Source organism: Trichosurus vulpecula, chromosome 4 (assembly GCF_011100635.1).
Source record: "Trichosurus vulpecula isolate mTriVul1 chromosome 4, mTriVul1.pri, whole genome shotgun sequence".
NCBI lineage: Eukaryota > Metazoa > Chordata > Mammalia > Diprotodontia > Phalangeridae > Trichosurus > Trichosurus vulpecula.
In genome coordinates, this window is record NC_050576.1 from 167,487,834 (window position 1) to 167,510,338 (window position 22,505).

Below are 22,505 nucleotides of genomic sequence, written 5' to 3' on the forward strand. Positions count from 1 at the left end.
GATTCTAGGTAGGTGCTCTAGTCAGGAACACACCACCTGAAGCATCCCTGTTAATAGAAAGGCTGTGCAAGCAAGAAAGACAGGGCCCTATATCTGCCCTTCTTCTGTGGAGTAGGTATGATAGGGTTTTTCAGAAGAATAATAGTTGGCACTGAGACCCCAGGTTAGATGTTAGGTGCCAGCCTGTAGCTTTGTTACTCACTACCCTGTCTCATGTCACAGATCCAAGGCAGATGAAGAGACCTGTGCCTAGAGGTGTCTATGTAGGGTGAAAGGCAGGAGTGAGCCATAGTTTGTATACTGCAAATGGAGCTGCTTCAGAAGCAAGCAGCAGTAGCAGTATGGCTCAGATACCAGGTGCAGAGCAGAAACTTAACTCCAACTTCTAGCCTAGTTTGAAGCAAGTAGAGGAATAAGCTGAAGGAATAAGCAAGAATCCCAGAACAAAGGGAACCCTGCGTTTCTATCACTTTGAACCAGCAGAGCTTTCCAGCTAGCTGATAGGAGCTGAATCTAGTATCCCAGGTCACAAACATGCACAGTTTAGACTAGGGATGCAGGGATCAGACTTACCCTGGATCATACAATACCCCAAGAAAGCTGCAACAGGACTGGCCCAGAACTTCTCTCTAGAAATGTGCATATATCTGGCCCTAACATAAATCAAAGTCAGAAAGTGAGTTGGAAGCATGAGCAATCAAAGAAAGAATCTCACTATAACAGGTTATTATGGCAACAGGAACGCTCTGGACACACATGCAGAAGAGAATGACTCTAATGCATCTACAAGAAAAGCCTAAAAGAAGAACATACCTTGGACATAAATTCAGCTAGAATTGCTGGAAGAGATGAAGCTAGAATTTAAAAGAAACAGTTAAAATCTTTTTTTAATAAATGAGGGCACTAGAGGAGAAAATAAAATAAGAAATGAGAGCTTTGGAAGAAAGAACTGGAAGGAGACAACAGCTTAGCCCAAAAGGTACAAAATCTTGCCCAAGCAAAAAACTCCCTGAAAATTAGAATGTGCCAAAGAAAAGCCCACAACTCTGTGAAACAACAAGAAATATTCAAACAAGCTGTAACAAAATAGATGAAAGTATAAGGTGTCTCATAGCAAAAACAACATATCTAGAGGATTCTGGGAAGATGGTGGAGTAGGTCAGAAAACTCCAAGTTCTCAAGATTTTCCCCCACAGAAGAGGTAAAATAGTGTCTTAGGATGAACATAAAGCAGTAAAAATAAATAAGAGTAGGGGCAGAACAGGGGTCCTTCTGGGACAATTGGAGAAGATCTGAAGGAAACTCCCAGGAGGAGGTTTGGTCCCTGTGAAGAGTAAACACCTCCAGGCTAGGTTCACTTAAACAAGTGGCAAGCCTTGGGGTTAGCTCGGTTGGGGAGGCTGCCTCCACCCTAGCCACAGGAACTTTTACCCCCAGGACAGTGAGGGACGTTGAGCATCTGAGCTGGGACAATTGAGGGAACCTCTGCTGATAAGGAACACCAGACCCAGCTGGGCTGCAAAAACACAGCTGGGACAAGAAGGAACCATCACATGCCTGGTGAGTGCAGAAGCAGTAGGGCAGAGACACTGCTGTCTGTGGGTACTCAGAGGAGGCTGGAGGTCTTGGTTTCTGTTCCAAGCCAGAAGGGAGAACTGAAGGAGAATCTTAGGCTAGAGGCACCATTCCTCATACCCCAGGACTAGAGATGATTAGAAAAACTGAGCTACTACAAATTAAAAAAAAAATGTACAGGCAAAGGAGAAAGAATATGCCCCTAGAGAGTTACTATGGGAATAGAGAAGACTTGGGTTCATCTTCAGAGGAGGATACTGAAGTAAACTCTCTTCTTCCCCAAAGAGTATGTCAAATGCTCATCTGCCCAAAAAGAATTCATACAAGAAATTAAAAAAGACTTTAAAAATCAAATGAGAGAGATTGAGGAAAAACTAAAAAAAAAAAAAGAATAATCCAAGAAAAACAAGAAGAGTATGAAAAGAAAGTCAGCCAATTAGAATAGCAGATAATCTTAAGGAAGAAAATGATTCATTGAAAATCAAAATTGAACAAGGGGAAGCCAGCAAAGTTATAAGAGATCAAGAAATAATAAAACAAAACATAAAGAATGAAAAAATAGAAGAGAATGTGAAACATCTCATAAGAAAACCAACTGATCTAGAGAACAGATCAAGAAGAGAAAACAAGAATAATCGGACTACCTGAAGGCTATGATCAAAAAAAAATCCTGATACAATAATACAAGAAATGATTAAAGAAAATTGTCCTGAAGCATTAGTATAAGAGGGGAAAGAAGAAATAGAAAAAAAAATCCTCTGATCACCACCTGAAAGAGATCTTATGAGGAAAACCTACAGGAATAGTTTAGTCAAATTCCAAAACTCTAGCTCAAGAATAAAATATTATGAGTAACAAGAAAATAATAATTTAAATATGGCAGTGCCACAATTAGAATCACACAAGATCTAGCAGTGGTGACACTAAAAGACCACAGGTCTTGGAACACTATATCTCTAAGAGCAAAAGAACTGGGGTTCTGGCCAAAAATATCATACCCAGGGAAGCTAAGCATAATCCTGAATGAAGGGGGCAACTAGGTGACTCAGTGAATAGAGCACCGGTCCTGCAGTCAGGAGGAGCTGAGTTCAAATCTGTGTGACCTTGGGCAAGTCACTCAACCTCAATTGCCTCTTCTGCCCTCCTCCTTCCAAAAGAGAAAACAAAAGATCCCAAGAGAAAAAAAAAATCCTAAATGAAAAAAAATGGATATTTAATGAATTGTCAGACTTTCAGGACTTTGTTTAAAAAAAAACCTGAACTTAATAGAAGATTTGACATAGAAGAGCCAAGAGAAATATAAGGTACATACCAAAGATTAATTACAATGACTCAGTAAAGACAGACTGTTTACCTTTTATGTATGTAAAATGTATGTCTAAAATTATTATTAATAATTGGGTAGTTCATAAGAAAGATTGGGGTAGACCTGAGTATGATATGACTTTAAAAAAGTAAAACCATTTAGGAACAGTTAAAAAGAGTAGTTATTGTATACAAATGAGGGCTGTTAGTTCTGGAAACCTACTTTCATTGGGAATGGTTCCAAGAGGGAACAATACATATATATCTGGAAGAGTATAAAAGTCTTCCAAGGAGGGGGCGGAGCCAAGATGGCGGCTGGTAAGCACGGACTAGAGTGAGCTCCATACCCCAGTCCCTCCAAAAACCTATAAAAATGGCTCTGAACCAATTCTAGAACGGCAGAACCCACAGAACAGCAGAGGGAAGCAGGGCTCCAGCCCAGGACAGCCGGGATGGTCTCTGGGTGAGGTCTATACCACACGGAGCTGGGAGCTGGGAACAGAGTGGAGCAGAGCCCAGCCTGAGCGGCGTGGACGATCCAGACCAGAAGCCGGGCGGAGGGGGCCCTAGCGCCCTGAATATGTGAGCTGTGGCAGTTACCAGACCCTTCGACCCACAAACACCAAAGACTGCGGAGAAGGTTAGTGGGAAAAGCTGCGGGAGTGGAAGGAGTTCTCGGTTCCGCTTCTAGCCCCGGGGGCAGCGGAGGTGGGGCAGCTACAGCTGTTGTTGCTTCCAGCTCCAGGCCCACCTGGTGGGAGGAATTAAGTGGCGGATCAGAGCAGGAGTGCAACAGCCTGCTGAAGATCTAAGTCCAGTCTGGACTGGGGGTCCTTGGGGAAGGAGGAGTGCGGCTCTGACAGAGCTGGCACCTCTCCCCCAAACGTAGAACATAGAACTCGTTAGTCTACAAGCAGTCATACCCCACTGAAAAACTCAAGGGTCAAGTTAGTTGGTTGGGAATATGGCCAGGCAGCGAAAACGCGCCCAGATTCAGTCTCAGACTTTGCATTCTTTCTTTGGTGACAAAGAAGACCAAAACATACAGCCTAAAGAAGACAACAAAGTCATAGAGCCTACAACCAAAGCCTCCAAGAAAAACATGAACTGGCCACAGGCCATAGAAGAACTCAAAAAGGATTTGGAAAAGCAAGTTATAGAAGTAGAGGAAAAATTGGGAAGAGAAATGAGAAGGATGCGAGAAAACCATGAAAAACAAGTCAATGACTTGCTAAAGGAAACCCAAAAAAATACTGAAAAATACACTGAAGAAAACAACACCTTAAAAAACAGACTAACTCAAATGGCAAAAGAGCTCCAAAAAGCCAATGAGGAGAAGAATGCCTTGAAAGGCAGAATTAGCCAAATGGAAAAGGAGGTCCAAAAGACCACTGAAGAAAATACTATCTTAAAAATTAGATTGGAGCAAGTGGAAGCTAGTGACTTTATGAGAAATCAGGATATTATAAAACAGAACCAGAGGAATGAAAAAATGGAAGACAATGTGAAATATCTCCTTGGAAAAACTACTGACCTGGAAAATAGATCCAGGAGAGAGAATTTAAAAATTATTGGACTGCCTGAAAGCCATGATCAAAAAAAGAGCCTAGATGCCATCTTTCAGGAAATTATCAAGGAGAACTGCCCTGATATTCTAGAGCCACGGGGCAAAATAGAAATTGAAAGAATCCATCGATCGCCTCCTCAAATAGATCCCAAAAAGAAATCTCCTAGGAATATTGTTGCCAAATTCCAGAGCTCCCAGATCAAGGAGAAAATACAGCAAGCAGCCAGAAAGAAACAATTTGAGTATTGTGGAAACCCAATCAGAATAACCCAAGATCTGGCAGCTTCTACATTAAGAGATCGAAGGGCTTGGAATGCGATATTCCGGAGGTCAATGGAGCTAGGATTAAAACCTAGAATCACCTACCCAGCAAAACTGAGTATCATGTTCCAAGGCAAAATATGGAGTTTCAATAAAATAGAGGACTTTCAAGCTTTCTCAGTGAAAAGACCAGAACTGAATAGAAAATTTGACTTTCAAACACAAGAATCAAGAGAAGCATGAAAAGGTAATCAAGAAACGGAAATTGCAAGGGACTTACTAAAGTTGAACTGTTTTGTTTACATTCCTACATGGAAAGATGATGTGTATGATTCATGAGACCTCAGTATTAGGGTAGTTGAAGGGAATATGCATATATATATATATATATATATATGTATATATATATATATATATATGTTTATGTATATATATAAGTGAATGTGTATGTATGTATCTATCTATGTGTATATGTATGTATGTGTATGTATGTGTGTATATATATATATATATATATGTAAAAGAGAGAGAGCAGACACAGGGTGAGTTGAAGATGAAGGGAAGATATCTAAAAGAAATAAAATGAAATTAAGGGATGAGAGAGTAACATACTGAGAGAGGGAGATAGGGAGAGATAGAATGGCATGGATTATCTCCCATAAAGGTGGCAAGAGGAAGCAGTTCTATGGGAGGAGGGGAGAGGGCAGGTGAGGGGGGAATGAGTGAACCTTGCTCTCATCAGATTTGGCCTGAGGGGGAATACCATACATACTCAGTTGGGTATCTTACCCCACAGGAAAGAAGAGGGAGGAAGATAAAAAAAAATAAATAAAAGGCGGGGGGATGATGGAGGGGAGGGCAGATGGGGGTGGAGGTAATCAAAACAAACACTTTGGAAAGGGGACAGGGTCAAGGGAGAAAATTCAATAAAGCGGGATGGGTTGGGAAGGAGCAAAATGTAGTTAGCCTTTCACAACATGAGTATTGTGGAAGGATTATACATAATAATACATGTGTGGCCTAGGTTGAATTGCTCAACTTCTTAGGGAGGGTGGGTGGGAAGGGAAGAGGGAAGAGAATTTAGAACTCAAAGTTTTAAAATCAGATGTTCAAAAACAAAAAATGTTTTTGTATGCAACTAAAAAATAAGATACACAGGCAATGGGGCGTAGAAATTTATCTTGCCCTACAATAAAGGAAGGGAAAAGGGGATGAGAGGGGAGGGGTGTGATAGAGGGGAGGGCTGACTGGGGAACAGGGCAACCAGAATATATGCCATCTTGGAATGGGGGGGAGGGTAGAAATGGGGAGAAAATTTGTAATTCAAAATGTTGTGAAAATCAATGCTGAAAACCAAATATGTTAAATAAATAAATTACATTTAAAAAAAAAATAAAAGTCTTCCAAATTCAGAAAGAAATGAAATTCTAAGGGGATAGGGAGAGGGGAAAGCATAAATGAGGGATCTTTACAGGGGAGGGTGAGGGAATAGGTCAAAGGATGGGATAGAAGGGTGTTTAGATTTATGGGAATGGGAGGATAAGGGAGGGATCCTGTGGGGGAGGGGGGTAGGTTAATAATAGGAAGGCAAGGTAGTAGGTAGAAATAAAGTAGAGGAGTCAGGAGGGATAGAAAATAAGAGATATGCACAAATATAAAAACAAAGCAAGAGTAGAATTTGTTAAGGAAAGTATATGTTTATGTATGTGTATATATGTATCTATGTGTACATATGCATGTATATGTGTATGTATATATATATATATATATATATATATATATATGTAAATATATCTATGCTTAATTATAGCCTTCTGCGGGGGGAGGTAGGTGGAAAAATAACCAAGTAAAAAGTGCACAGCAAAAAACAAAGGAAAACTTACAAGGAAGCAAAGAAAAGATGGACAGCTCTCAACACAACATGTAGTATTTATTACATAGACTTTCCTGAAATTGAAATTGATTGCTATACATTTTGAATCCTCTCTTATGTTCTGCTGTACATATGACATGTTTTTTTTCTTTTCTTATTTTGTATTTAAGTTTTAATATTTAACTTTATATTTCTTTTTTTTTATTGTGTATTTGTTTCAGTATTTAAGTAAAACGTTAAAAATTTTTTATGAAATTATGATAAGAAAATTTTTTTAAATATAACATGTCTAGAAAACAGATCAAGGAAAACAAAATTAAGGATCATTGGACTACCTGAAAACCATGACCAAAAAAAAGAGCCTGGACATTATATTTCAAGAAATCTTAAAGAAAAACTGCACCTGAAAGAAACACCAAAATAAAAACTCCTAGGAACATTATAGCTAAAATCAAAGTTTCCAGGTCAAAGAAAAAATATTGTATGCAGCCAGAAGGAAAGAGTTTAGTTACTAAGGAGCTGTAGTCAGGTTCACACACTATTTAACAGCCACTACTAGAAAAGAACAAAGAACTAGGAAGAATGTAAGAAGGAAAATGTAGGCTTACAAACAAGAATAGCTTGCCCAGCAAAACTGAGTATATTGTACTACAAGGGGGAAAAAATGAATCCTTAATGCAATAGAGGACTTCAAAACATTCCTGATGAAAAGGAAACTTCCAAGTAGAAACTTGGAAGTTCAAACACAAGAGTTAAAAGAAACATATAGTAGAAAAGAATGGACAAAATAAGGGACTAAAGAAAGAGAAACTACTTGTATTCTAATGTGAGGAAGTGATACATATATTCCTTCTGAACCCTGTCATCATCAGGAGTGATAGAAGGAATCTATTTCAACAGAAGGTAACCAATAACAAACAAGGATTAACTACTTACATACTCATATGGAGAGATAATAAGTATCCCCTCTGAACCCTGTCATGTTTAAGTGTCATAGAGAGTGTTTAATTAGGCAAAATGCCTGTAAATGTTTATTATATCTTGGTGATTTTAAAAGAAGAATAGAAAGAGAAGAAAAGGAGTAAACTAGGATTTTATTTTTTTTTATTCTGAATTGTGGGGTGGAAGGGGGGAAGGGATGCTTTTGCTGATTGAAAAAATAAAATTTAAAATAATAAAAGAAGGTTGGCCACTACAAGATGATTTGGGGGGGAAAGGGGACTAGGCTGCCATGACTTTGAAAACTATATAGTAAGGCATAAAAGATTTATGATTTACTGTTAGTGAAAAGTGTACCCCCATCGATGAAATCATGGATCTTTAGCATTAATATACACACTTATTTTGGCACTTAACCATATACTTGTTTATATTGATACTTTCCTGTGCCTGTATCTTGTCATCCCAATTTGACTATAAGCTTCTAGAGGGGAAGAACCAGCTTTTACTTCTTCCACACAGTGCCTTACTTAGTGAGGGTGCATAATAAGTGTATAATAAACATTTACTGCGTGAGAGAATTGGAATTTTATACCAGGTTTTGCTTCTAGTGGCCTGTTTAGCGATACATATTTTATATAGGGAATTTTGTTATAAATTTCCTTTTTTCTTTTTTTTAATTTAATATATTTAGTTTTCAGCATTGATTTTCTTTTTTTAAAAAATTTATTTATTAAACATATTTAGTTTTCAGCATTGATTTTCACAAGAGTTTGAATTACAAATTTTCTCCCCATTTCTACCCTCCCCCCCACTCCAAGATGGCATATATTCTGGTTGCCTTGTTCCCCAGTCAGCCCTCCCTTCTGTCACCCCACTCCCCTCCCATCCCCTTTTCCCTTCCTTTCTTGTAGGGCAAGATAAATTTCTACGCTCCATTGCCTGTGTATCTTATTTTCTAGTTGCATGCAAAAACTTTTTTTTTTGTTTTTGAACATCTGTTTTTAAAACTTTGAGTTCCAAATTCTCTCCCCTCTTCGCTAACCACCCTCCCTAAGAAGTCAAGCAATTCAACATAGGCCACATGTGTTACATTATGTATAACCCTTCCACAATACTCATGTTGTGAAAGACTAACTATTTTTTGCTCCTTCCCAACCCATCCCCCTTTATTGAATTTTCTCCCTTGACCCTGTCCCCTTTCAAAAGTGTTTGTTTTTGATTACCTCCACCCCCATCTTCCCTCCCCTCCATCATCCCCCCCTTTTTTTTATCTTCTTCCCTCTTCTTTCTTGTGGGGTAACATACCCAATTGAGTATGTATGGTATTCCCTCCTCAGGCCAAATATGATGACAGCAAGATTCACTCATTTCCCCCTCACCTGCCCTCTTCCCTCCTCCCACAGAACTGCTTCCTCTTGCCACCTTTATTCAAGATAATCCACCCCATTCTATCTCTCCCAATCTCCCTCTCTCATCCCTTAATTTGATTTTATTTCTTTTAGATATCTTCCCTTCATCTTCAACTCACCCTGTGTCCTCTCTCTCTCTCTCTCTCTCTCTCTCTCTCTCTCTCTCTCTATATATATATATATATATATATATATATATATATATATATATATACACACACACACACATACATATATACATACATGCACATTCACATATATATATGTATACACACACACATACATCAACATATATATGCATATTCCTTTCAGCTACTATGATATATACTATGATATATATATATATACACACATACATACACATACATACACATACACATAGATAGATACATACATACACATTCACTTATATATATACATAAACATATATATATATATATATATATATATATATATATATATATATATATATATATATATATATATACACATATATATATATATATGCATATTCCCTTCAACTACCCTAATACTGAGGTCTCATGAATCATACACATCATCTTTCCATGTAGGAATGTAAACAAAACAGTTCAACTTTAGTAAGTCCCTTGCAATTTCCGTTTCTTGATTACCTTTTCATGCTTCTCTTGATTCTTGTGTTTGAAAGTCAAATTTTCTATTCAGTTCTGGTCTTTTCACTGAGAAAGCTTGAAAGTCCTCTATTTTATTGAAACTCCATATTTTGCCTTGGAACATGATACTCAGTTTTGCTGGGTAGGTGATTCTAGGTTTTAATCCTAGCTCCATTGACCTCCGGAATATCGCATTCCAAGCCCTTCGATCTCTTAATGTAGAAGCTGCCAGATCTTGGGTTATTCTGATTGGGTTTCCACAATACTCAAATTGTTTCTTTCTGGCTGCTTGCAGTATTTTCTCCTTGATCTGGGAGCTCTGGAATTTGGCAACAATATTCCTAGGAGATTTCTTTTTGGGATCTATTTGAGGAGGCGATTGGTGGATTCTTTCAATTTCTATTTTGCCCTGTGGCTTTACAATATCAGGGCAGTTCTCTTTGATAATTTCTTGAAAGATGATATCTAGACTCTTTTTTTGATCATGGCTTTCAGGTAGTCCGATAATTTTTAAATTATCTCTCCTGGATCTATTTTCCAGGTCAATGGTTTTTCCAATGAGATATTTCACATTGTCTTCCATTTTTTCATTCCTTTGGTTCTGTTTCATAATATCTTGATTTCTCATAAAGTCACTAGCTTCCACTTGCTCCAATCTAATTTTTAAGATAGTATTTTCTTCAGTGGTCTTTTGGACCTTCTTTTCCATTTGGCTAATTCTGCCTTTCAAGGCATTCTTCTCCTCATTGGCTTTTTGGAGCTCTTTTGCCATTTGAGTTAGTCTATTTTTTAAGGTGTTGTTTTCTTCAGTGTATTTTTCAGTATTTTTTGGGGTCTCCTTTAGCAAGTCATTGACTTGTTTTTCATGGTTTTCTCGCATCCTTCTCATTTCTCTTCCCAATTTTTCCTCTACTTCTCTAACTTGCTTTTCCAAATCCTTTTTGAGCTCTTCCATGGCCTGGGACCAGTTCATGTTTTTCTCGGAGGTTTCTGTTGTAGGCTCTTTGACTTTGTTAACTTCTTCTGTCTGTATATTTTGGTCTTCTTTGTCACCAAAGAAAGAATGCAAAGTCTGAGACTGAATCTGGGTGCGTTTTCGCTGCCTGGCCATATTCCCAACCAACTAACTTGACCCTTGAGTTTTTCAGTGGGGTATGACTGCTTGTAGACTAAAGAGTTCTATGTTCCCCGTTTGGGGAGTAGGTGCCAGCTCTGTCACACCAGCACTACTCCTTCCCCAAGAACCCCTAACCCCTGGACTGGGCTTAGATCTTCAGCAGGCTGTGCACTCCTGCTCTGCTCTGCCACTTAATTCCTCCCACCAGGTGGGCCTGGAGCTGGAAGCAACAACAGCTGTAGCTGCCCCACCTCCGGTGCCCCCAGAGCTGGAAGCCGAACCGCGAACTCCTTCCACTCCCGCAGCTTTTCCCACTAACCTTCTCCACTGTCTTTGGTGTTTGTGGGTTGAGAAGTCTGGTAACTGCCGCAGCTCACTGATTCAGGGCACTAGGGCCCGCTCCGCCTGGCTCCTGGTCTGGTTGGTCCGAGCCGCTCATGCTGGGCTCTGCTCTGCTCCGCTCCCAGCTCCCAGCTCCGTGTGGGATAGACCTCACCCAGATACCATCCAGGCTGTCCTGGGCTGGAGCCCTGCTTCCCTCTCCTGTTTTGTGGGTTCTGCAGTTCTAGAATTGGTTCAGAGCCATTTTTTATAGGTTTTTGGAGGGACTTGGCAGGGAGCTCATGCTAGTCCCTGTTTTCCAGCCGCCATCTTGGCTCCGCCCCCGGAAGTCCTCAGCATTGATTTTCACAAGAGTTTGAATTACAAATTTTCTCCCCATTTCTACCCTCCCCCCCACTCCAAGATGGCATATATTCTGGTTGCCCTGTTCCCCAGTCAGCCCTCCCTTCTGTCACCCCACTCCCCTCCCATCCCCTTTTCCCTTTCTTTCTTGTAGGGCAAGGTAAATTTCTACGCCCCATTGCCTGTGTATCTTATTTTCTAGTTGCATGCAAAAACTTTTTTTTTTGTTTTTGAACATCTGTTTTTAAAACTTTGAGTTCCAAATTCTCTCCCCTCTTCCCTTCCCACCCTCCCTCCCTAAGAAGTCAATCAATTCAACATAGGCCACATGCATATCATTATGTGTAACCCTTCCACAATACTCATGTTGTGAAAGACTCACTATATTTTGCTCCTTCCTAACCTATCCCCCTTTATTGAATTTTCTCCCTTGACCCTGTCCACTTTCGAAAGTGTTTGTTTTTGATTACCTCCACCCCCATCTGCCCTCCGTTCTATCATCCCCCCCTTTTTTTTATCTTCTTCTTCCTCCTTTTTTCCTGTGGGTTAAGTTACCCAATTGAGTGTGTACGGTATTCCATCCTCAGGTCAAATCTGATGAGAGCAAGATTCACTCATTCCCCCTCACCTGACTTCTCTTCCCTTCTACAGAACTGCTTTTTCTTGCCACTTTTATTCGAGATAATTTACCCCATTCTATCTCTCCCTATCTCCCTCTCTCAATATATTCCTCTCTCATCCCTTAATTTTATTTTATTTCTTTTAGATATCTTCCCTTCATCTTCAACTCACCCTGTGCCCACTCTCTCTATATATATACACATATATATACATACATACACACTCACATATACCTATATATATATACATAAACATATATATACATAAACATATATATAAACATGTACAGAAACATATATACACACACACACACACACACACACGTATGCATATTCCCTTCAGCTACCCTAATACTGAGGTCTCATGAATCATACACATCATCTTTCCATGTAGGGATGTAAACAAAACAGTTCAACTTTAGTAAGTACCTTGCAATTTCTTTTTCTTGTTCTTTTTCTTGATTACCTTTTCATGCTTCTCTTGATTCTTGTGTTTGAAAGTCAGATTTTCTATTCAGCTCTGGTCTTTTCACTGTGAAAGCTTGAAAGTCCTCTATTTTATTGAAAGTCAATATTTTGCCTTGGAACATGATACTCAGTTTTGCTGGGTAGGTGATTCTAGGTTTTAATCCTAGCTCCACTGACCTCTGGAATATCGTATTCCAAGCCCTTCGATCTCTTAATGTAGAAGCTGCTAGATCTTGTGTTATTCTGATTGTGTTTCCACAATACACAAATTGTTTCTTTCTGGCTGTTTGCAGTATTTTCTCCATAAATTTCCTTATAATATGAAATTGCATTATTTTATTTCTCCATTTCCTCCAAGTTCTCCCTTACATATTCTACTCTACCAAGGCTATAGCTTAAAAAAAATCTATTGACACACAGGGAGACAAGCAAAAGAGAGATGTATGCTGTGCTTCAGCCCTGTACAAAAATCAGGAAGAATGCTGCTCCCTTGCTTGGCTGATTTCAGAATAAATAGTTCTTTAATGGATTGGGCTGTCCCAGCATTCTTGATTTAGGATCTGTTGCAGCAGGCGGCAGTTCTGACACCAGTAACATATGTGAAGTAAATTAAATTAAATTGCATTGCAGGATCCAGCCAGTCCGCTCTGACCCAGTCAGCATGCCAGGGTCATCTCGTCCAGTCTCTGATCGAAGGGGAGTTTCTACAGTGATCGATGCTGCCTCAGGTAGAAAACCATTCCCTATATTTGAGTTGATGCCTCATTAGTTCTGTCCAGTTTTAGTTGTTTTCTGATATGGTTTGATAATGTTTACTTTTCCCTTTTTTGTATTTTTAAGCAATACTCTATCCTTCTTGTGTTGCTAAACATTGCCATACATTTAAACATTCTTAAAGTTGGTGAGTGGTACAGTGGAGTTGGCACTTGATTAAATATAATGAACACAATATTGAAGGCTATAATGTTGATGACTTATTTTGCCTTTGATCACTTGAATGAGGATCAGCAGTCTTGACATATAACATAAATAAGATATATGGGTTCAATTTACTCAACCTGTTGAGTATCAAAGTGCCTGATCTGTGGAACCAGAGAGCCCAAATGCTCTAGCTTAAATGCCTTTATTATTGAAAGCATAAAGTTTAGAAATTCATTATCTTAACCATATTCTCTCTATGAGAGTTATTAACTCCCTACAATATACATCATTAGTGCTTGGGAGCAAGGCTTTAGGCCTTTGTAGGTGACATCAATTATCTTTCTTTTAGGTGGAACTTTTCAGGCATCGCTGCTGAAAAAAATGGAATTGTATGTTGATTTCAGTAATAGATTTCTACTCTCTCCAAATTGAGAGACAGTGTTTGTACAAAAAACAGAGACCTCAGTACTTTATATTCTAATGCAGATGTGAAGCATCTGAACATTTCCCACAGCAGGATTTTGTCAAATAAAATCTCTCACAAGTAGAATTATTAAACATACAGCATTAGTCAAACAGTTGAGTCAGAGGGGTTTTAATCTGTAGTGATTTTAGAATCCCTAGCAACTACTGATTGGATTGAAGCTTAAATTGTAAACAGAAATGATAACAGAACCAGGTTTCTGAAGATCAATTTTAAAAGAGTGATGGATGTTGGGCTCCTGTTTCAAACTATTTCTATCCTTAAGTTTCTGAAATTTGAGGGCTGCCAGTTTTCCTAGGTTTGTTTAGGTTACTTAAACAGTCAGGTCTCATAATTGCCTTATTTAAGTACCCATAACTGGAGCTTTCTCCTCACTTCCTTTATAAATCTTTATTTTGAAGGGCTTCAAACTTGTCTCCTTAGTTTGAACTTGGCAACCAGGACTGCCTCCTGGGAACAAGACAATTTATATACATCTGCCTTTCCACTGTGGAGTAGGTGTGATATGATTTTGTTTTTTAAAGATAATTTCTTAGGTCATTTCTTGGTGTGAGTATACTAATGGAAGGCTGCTAGTCCAAGGTTCTCCTTTACTACTATGCATCTTAGAAATTATGTATTTTAATCTAAAATATTTATTTTGTCCCATGCCTACAGGTTTAATTTGTTGGCATTTTTTTACATTTTAAAACAACCAGGTTATTAGTATTTTTAGAGGAAAGTAGCTACTGTGAATGAACAAGAACATGTCCCTGATGTATTTACCATGTGTATTCATAATGAAGGTAGCTACATGTTGAGGAGATACTTCTTCCTCATTTACCATTGTAGCACCAACTCCATTTTAGCTCCTAATCAATTTTAGGCAGTGTGCAAAGACTGTAACGAACAATTATTGTAAGCACCTTCTGGCTTAACTTTAAGAGAAAGTTTAGTTTTAGATTGATTTTTTTCCTGCCTCCTACCACTGTTGTGAAGATCAAATGAGATATTTGTAAAGAGCTTAACACAGTCTTTGGCACATAGGTACTTAATAAACGCATATTTTCTTCCTTTCTTCCTTCCTACTCTTCCACCAAATTGTGGTCACAAGCATGTTTAGGATATTTCTTTAGATTGCCAATCCTCAACCTGAATGGGCCAGCCCTGATGTTCACTAGGGAAAGATCACTTCAGTAGTTGGGCTTTTCCAACTTTTCCAAATCCCTTCAGTTAAACAGGCAGTCACAGCAGTAGGACTGACTTATTTACTTATTTCAAGACAGTAAGGCACATGTGTATTGAAGCAACCTTGGAAAAGGATTAGCCAGAAATGAGGGCCTGGACTTTGAACAAAAAGCCACTCCCTATGTCACCCTAGAGAAGGTCTTCTTGATGCTGTGTGGCTGTGGAGCAAATCACATTACACCTGGTTTTTAAGTGGATGATTTTGTTTTATTGTTGCCTTTTTAGGCAAAGCTTCATCTATTTGATCTAAGGAGAGCACCATGGCTATAACTAGCTTGATTTTCTCCTGATGTTTGTAAGATAGGATAGTTTAGTTTCTTTATGAAAACAAGTTTATTGGAAAATACCTTTTTAGGTTTTTCCTTTAAAAGGAGGCAATAAATTTTTATCACCGCTCCTGAACTAGGAAGTCCTTCGCTGGGTCTGACCCGTGTGTGCATTGGAGGCTGCTGTGCTTTATGAAGATTCTTATCTCACTGTTTGATGGCTGATTGCTTAGAGGTTGGGCTGCTGTGGCGCCTCCTCTTATCAGGCAATATCACTTTGTCTTACCTTCAGACAATTTATGAGACCACGTTTATCATCTTTTTAATTGTTCTTGTGGCACATTTTATAGCTCTCCACCATTGTGGTGACAGCTCTTTCTGTGTGTGTCCAACCTGGTGGTGGTATAAACCTATTTAATATGATTACTTTTCAGTCATAGGGACTAAAACCTAGTGTCAAGTAGCTCTAAAGTTTTTGTTCCAGGAATTCACAAAATAATTCTTACTTTAGTCGTTGTACTAATAAGTCCTTAACTCTGAGGGTTTTTTGGGGAAAGATTTAGGAAAACTCTAATGTTATGTTTTTCCTGAAAGAAAAAAGAGACATACAATGTGGTGATTTTCACTAAAAAATTCCTGAAAATTAAGTTCACAATTTACTGTCTCTCTTGAGTTATGGTTCATTCTTTTCCAAATACATTCTTTTAGAAACTTAAAAAAAAAATCAACTCTAGTAATCCTGGCAAAGGATAAATTCTGTAACTTGAGTCCTAGCCTTATACCTCTGTAGGTTATCGAAACCTCTCTATGTGTTTTGTGGGATGTATATAATTTAGATCCAACAAGAAAGCAATATTTGATCATTGTTGAAATTTAAAGATTGAGTTATATGCAGAGAATCACAGAATTGCAGAGTTAGAAAGGACCATATATGCCAACTAAGACCAATCTGTATGTTCACAACAGTCTCTTCTATAACATCCCCATAAAATGGACTTCTAACTTCCTCTTGAGAATTTCCAGTGATGGAGAATATAAAGGTTTTTTCCTTATATACAAATTATCTCTGCTTCCCTGCTACTATTAAAACCCATCGATTTTAATGGATACGATTAGTTCTCTTTCCTATAAGTAGAACCAGCCATGAATGCTGAAAAAATAGTGACGTGTCAGTTTTTAGTACTAGAACAAACAAGGTAAGTCTAATGTCTCTTCCACTTGAAATTGTTTCAGATATTTGAAGACTACTATCATGGTTCCCCCTAAGTCTTCTCTGGGCTAAAGATACCTGGTTTCTGTAATTGATCCTCATATGCCACAATCTTGAATCTCCTTGATTCCTTGGTAGCTCTCCTAGATAGTCTCCATTTTGTCAATGGCCATCATAAATTCTGGTACTTAGAACTGAATGCAATGCTCCAAATGAGGTCTAACTATTCTGTAGCAGCTATTTGATCTTCTTCCTAAATGTGTTGAAAACTACTGTCTGAAAAGGTTTGGGTTTTTGATAATTGTAAAATTCCTTCTTCCTCCCTATGCTCCAAAGTAGAATCATTTTGAGTTTTATTATCTCATAAGAGTCCATTTAATATGTCCAGATATAGGTTACCAAAAAGAGTTTGGGCTTGAGAGAATTTGTAAATGTCCCCATATTTCACTATTTACTCTCTTTGGTCATGGGGAATATTAATAAAAGAAGCAGTTTATGCCTCTACCTTGACTAAATACCATGACTGTCTTCTGTCTATCCCAAATGCAAAGTCACTTGAAAATTTATTCTCATGGTTTATACTTGATAGCCTGCCATTCAAAATGCATTCCTTTTAAAGAGCAGACTGCTGTGTGGTTAACAGATGTACTCAGAGGCTTCTTTCAATTCTGTTTCCCACCTTACTGACTGAGCATACTACCTCTCAGAGCTGGTAGACCAACACTGCTAGTGTACTTGAAGCCCCTGCTTTTGTATAACCAATGATGAGTCTGAAAAAAATCTAGTTGACATCTACCTGAGGATACTTCTCTTGGTTTGGGCCTTCACTATCAATATGTCTTCCAGGACAGCATTGAAAACCAAAGTTGGAAGGGACATTTAGTACAGCTTCTGACACCACATAGTAATCTCCTCTCTCACATCCTTAGCAAATGGCTATCCACCCTTTACTTGGACATTTCCAGACCTTCCAATGATGCCACAACCATTTTACTTAAAGCAAGGGACCTTGTAACTGACTGGTATACCAAAGCAACATTCTTGAGTCTTTGGGAAAAATACCCACAAAAAGAAAGATATCATGTAGATAAAACAAACTGTTGATGATGGTATAAGATGGAAGTGGAAACGAATACAGCTGTGTCAGACAAATAAAATATGTCTCTAACTGTCAGACAGATTCTGGCATGATTATAGTGCAAACCTCAGGTATGGAAATGATTTTCTGATACTTGCTAGAAGGAGAAGTTTTGGGACCTCTTTTATGTGTTAAATTTGACCCCAAAGAAAAGTAGTGATTTCTGAATGAACAAAAATTAATTTTTCTTTTTTTTAAAAAAAATTATGGGCTTAATAAACATTGACAAATAGGAATGTTTTCATTCACAAGGAAGGATTATATATGAAATCATAAATCCCTATTCCATATAATTTATTTTTTAAGTGTATGTTAAATTGAATACTATGGTGCTAATGCTGTCCCTGCTTGTGTTCCACCCCAACTTCCTTTTGCTCTAGTCTCTATTTTTTTGATGTTTCAATGACACTGTTTTCTTTCTTTTCTTCTTTGGTATTATAAACACTACCCATCCTCTTGCTCTTTTCACAATTACCTTCTCCCCACTATAAAAAGCCCTGCTTTGTAATAAATTAGTATGGTCAAGTAAGTTAAATTCAGACATTTTCCATGTCTGAGAATGTGTCTTATTTTGAAGTTGTTTTCCTTTGCCTTATTGTAATCATTTTATTTGTTCATAGAACTCTTTCCAATTTTCTCAGATTCCATCCCTTTTGTTATTCCTTACTGCAAAATATTATTCCATTACATTGATATACCATAATTTCTTCAGCTATTCCACAATTCAAGGAAACCTAATTTATTTCTAGTCCTTTTCTAGTCTAAAAGTGCTGATAGGAATATTTCTGTACTCATGATTCCTGTCTTTTCTCTCTTTCATCTCTTTGGATATATGTACTTTACAGTGTCACTAGATAGATATACATGACTTTATGGTGTAGTAGTTCCAAATTACTTTCCATAATAGTTGGTTGGTTTAGTTCACACCTCCGCCAATAACGTATTGCCTAGGCACCAAGTTTGAATGAGTTAAGATTTTCAACTCAAGCATTAAGCTGTAGTTTTCATGTTGTTGTTTGTCCTTCATTCTTGAAGAGGACCATGACATCAGGGAGGTGATGCCATGACATGCAAGTAAATTGTATTTAAGTGAGGGAGGGCAGTGCAAGTTACCAGTCTCACTTTCTCCTCTAGAGCCATCTGGGGCCAGTGGCAAGATATAGATCAGGACAACCAGAGATGGCCCTGAATGCAGTGGGAGACTTTGGCTAAGGTCTTTAACAGGTCTCAGTTTGACTGAGGGTACACCTCATTCAGTGATTAAGGCTAGGTAAGAAATAAGGTAGAGAATGGCCTCTTTTACCTAGTCAAAAAAAAAATCTATCTGGGAGGGGAAGACCCTCAGGGTTTCTGGCCAAAATAGAAACATTCACTCTGAGCCAATCAGGGCCCAAACAGTGATCAAGTGGGGCTTGGCCTGGGACCTGTTGTTGGCCAGTCAGTGAAAGCCAGTGTGATTTGTGTTTAAGGCACAATCCTTAAGAAACAAAAACAACTAGCCTATAAACCCTAAGATATTTTGCTAGATTTCAGTCATCAAAATTTACATTCCCTTGGCAGAGCACCTGCAGGTCCAAATTATAACCAGTTTTCTTATTAGTATGTACATGGCAGAGTAAAAAAGATCTTTTCCAATATTTTTCTCCATATAACTTTAAAATTATGCCCCAAATTGAATTCTGGAGTGGCAAAGCCGACAAAATGTCAAAGTGAGACAGTCTTCCAGCCTAAGACAACATAGGAGGTCAGAAGGAGATCTGTGATAGAAAGAGAAGGCTGACCCAGAACCCATAAGGATGAAATACCAGTAGTGGGACTCTAGTGAGGAAACAGAAACAGCAGCTGCTTCAGGAGCACTGAAGCCAAAGATGCTAGGGAGATTTGGCAGCTGGTCAGAAAGAGATTGTAGGGTACCCCTAGTTAGTACTGGATGCAGAATCAGATGCTGTTTGGCAACTTCATTACCTATACGCACTTCTGGGTCATAGTTTAAGGCAAAGAGGAGCACTTTTGGTCAAGAGGGAGTTAAAACCCTGAGGGACAGTATCTCTTTGTCTCCTAAGGGATCAGGGATCCGGAAGAACAGTATTGTTTCCTGCCTCAAGGGAATAGGAGCTGTAAGGAACAGTATTGATTTCAATACCAAGGAATCAGGCAGGGGTCCTTGTTGGGTAAGGACAAATATGCAGGCAGACCAGGAGAGCAGTGACCACACCTCTCCCTCGATCACACCACCTTGGAAGCACCAAAAACCTCCAGTGCCCCAAGGACCAGCTCTGAAAAGAGCAGTACAGAAAAAGTCTGAAATTTGAGACAGTGCCTCACCCTCCTGCCCCCCATGCTGGTAATAGAGCCCAATATTAACATAAAATTCCAAATCAAGAAATAGAATGGGAAAATGAGCAAATAACAAACAAACAAAAAAAAGAACCTGACCATAAAAAGTTACTATGGTGATAGGGAAGATAAAGACACAAATTCAGAAGACAATGAAGTCAAAATAGCTATATGCAAAGCGTTAAAGAAAAATGTGAATTGGACACAAGCTCAACAAGATTTCCTGGAAGAGCTCAAAAAGGATTTTCAAAATCAAATAAGAGTTGTAGAGGAAAAATTAGGTAAAGAAATGAAGGCAAAAGAAGAAAATCATAAAAAGACAACTAATAGCTTAAAAGAGACAAAAATACTGAAGAAAATGACACCTTTAAAAAGAGATTTGGCAAAATGGAGAAAGAGGTACAAAAGCTCACTGAAAAAAATAATTCCTTAAAAATTAGAATTGGACAAGCAGAAGCTAATGACTATGAGACAGTAAGAAACAATAAAACAAAGTCAGATGAATGAAAAATAGAATAAAATGTGAATTATCTCCTTAGAAAAATAGATTGAGGAGAAATAATCTAAGAGGTATTGAATTACTTGAAAGCCATGATCAAAGAAAAAGCCTAGATATAATATTCCAAGAAATTGTTGAAGAAAACTGCCCTGCTATCCTTGAACTAGAAGGTTAAAAATGATGAATTCACCACCAATGAAGATGAAATTTAAGCAATTACTAGTAGTTATTTTGTCCAGTTATATGTCAGTAAAACTGACAATCTAAGTGAAATGGGTAAATATAAAAATACAAACTTCCCAGATTAATGGGGATGGGGGGCTGGCGGAGGGTGGGGGGGGGGGAATGGACAGAATACTTAAATGACCCTATCTTAGAAAAAGAAATTAAACAAGCCATCAATAAGCTGCCTTTAAAAAAAAATCCCCAAGACAAGTGACATTGGATGGATTGACAAGTGAATTCTTCCAAACACTTAAGGAACAATTAATTCCAATGCATATAAACTATTTGAAAAAGTAAGTAGAGAGGAAGTCTTACCAAATTCTTCCTATGACACAAATATGGTATTGATGCCTAAACTAGAGAAAATGAAAACAGAGAATGAAAAATATAGACCAATTTCCTTAATGAATATCAATGCAAAAAAATTTAATTAAAATGCTAGCAAGAAGATTATAGCAACATATCACAAAGATCCTACACTCTGATCAGGTAGGATTTATACTAGGAATGCTGAATTGGTTCAATATTAGGAAAATGTATCAATATAATTGACCATATCAATAATAAAAACAAAAAACCCCCATATGATTCTGTCACTAGATGCAAAAAAAAAAGCATTTGACAAAATTCAACACTCATTCCTATTAAAAACACTAGAAACCATTGGCATCAATTGAATCTTTCTTAAAATGATCAGTAGCATCTATCTAAAACCATGAGCAAGTGTTTCTGTAACAAGAATAAACTTGAAACCTTCCCAATAAGATTAGGGGTGAAGCAAAAATATCCACTATCACCATTATTATTCAGTATTGTGCTAGAAATGATAGTTAATGATTCAACCATTCTGGAGAGCAATTTGGAACTATGCCCAAAGGGCTATAAAAATGTGCATACCTTTTGACTCAGTAATACCACTTCTAGGGCTATATCCCAAAGAGATCATACAAATGGGAAAAGGACCCAAAAATATTTATAGCAGCTCTTTTTGTGGTGGCAAAGAATTGGAAATCAAGGGGATTCCCATCAATTGGGCAATGGCTGAACAAGTTGCGGTATATGAATGTAATGGAATACTGTTGTGCTATAAGAAATGAAGAGCAGATAGACTTCATAATAACCTGACGCTGAGTGAGGGGAGCAGAACCAGGAGAACATTGTACGCAATTACAGACACATTATATCTGTAATGACTAACTGATAATCTTGGCTCTTCTCAACAATGCAAGGTTCTAAGATAACTCCAAAAGACTCATGATGGAGAAAGCTATCCACATCCAGAAAAAAGAATAATGGAGTCTGAATGTAGATTGAAGCAAACTATTTGGTGTCTCTCTCTTTTTTGTTTTGTTTTGTTTTGTTCTTTCTCTTGGTTCATTCCATTGGTTATAATTCTTCTTTACAACTTCACTATTGTGAAAATATGTTTAATGTGAAGGTATATGTCGAACCTATATCAGATTACATGCTGTCTTGGGTGGGGAGGAGAGGGAGAAGGAGAAAATTTGGAACTCAAAAACTTGTGGAACTGAATGTTGTGTACTACAAATAAAAGTAAAAGGGAAAAAAAGCCCACAAAAACTAAAAAAAAAAACAAACTATAGTTAAGAAAAAGCAATTGAAGGAATAAAAATAAGCAATGGGAAAACAAAACTATCAATCTTTGCAGTTGATATGATGATATATTTAGAGAACCCTTGAGAATCAAATAAAAACCTTATGAAACAATAAACGATTTCAGCATA

At 37.9% G+C, this 22,505-nt stretch overlaps 1 protein-coding gene across 9 annotated transcripts in view; it reads left to right on the forward strand.

The window, feature by feature from the left end:
• Nucleotides 1–22,505, forward strand: part of BCAS3 (BCAS3 microtubule associated cell migration factor) — a 772,682-nt gene that overhangs the window by 426,159 nt on the left and 324,018 nt on the right. For all 9 annotated transcript variants that reach the window (XM_036754180.1, XM_036754172.1, XM_036754177.1 and 6 more), the window contains one exon: nucleotides 13,084–13,181. In XM_036754180.1, the coding sequence (XP_036610075.1) occupies nucleotides 13,084–13,181 (98 nt within the window). The remainder of the gene's footprint in view (nucleotides 1–13,083; nucleotides 13,182–22,505) is intronic.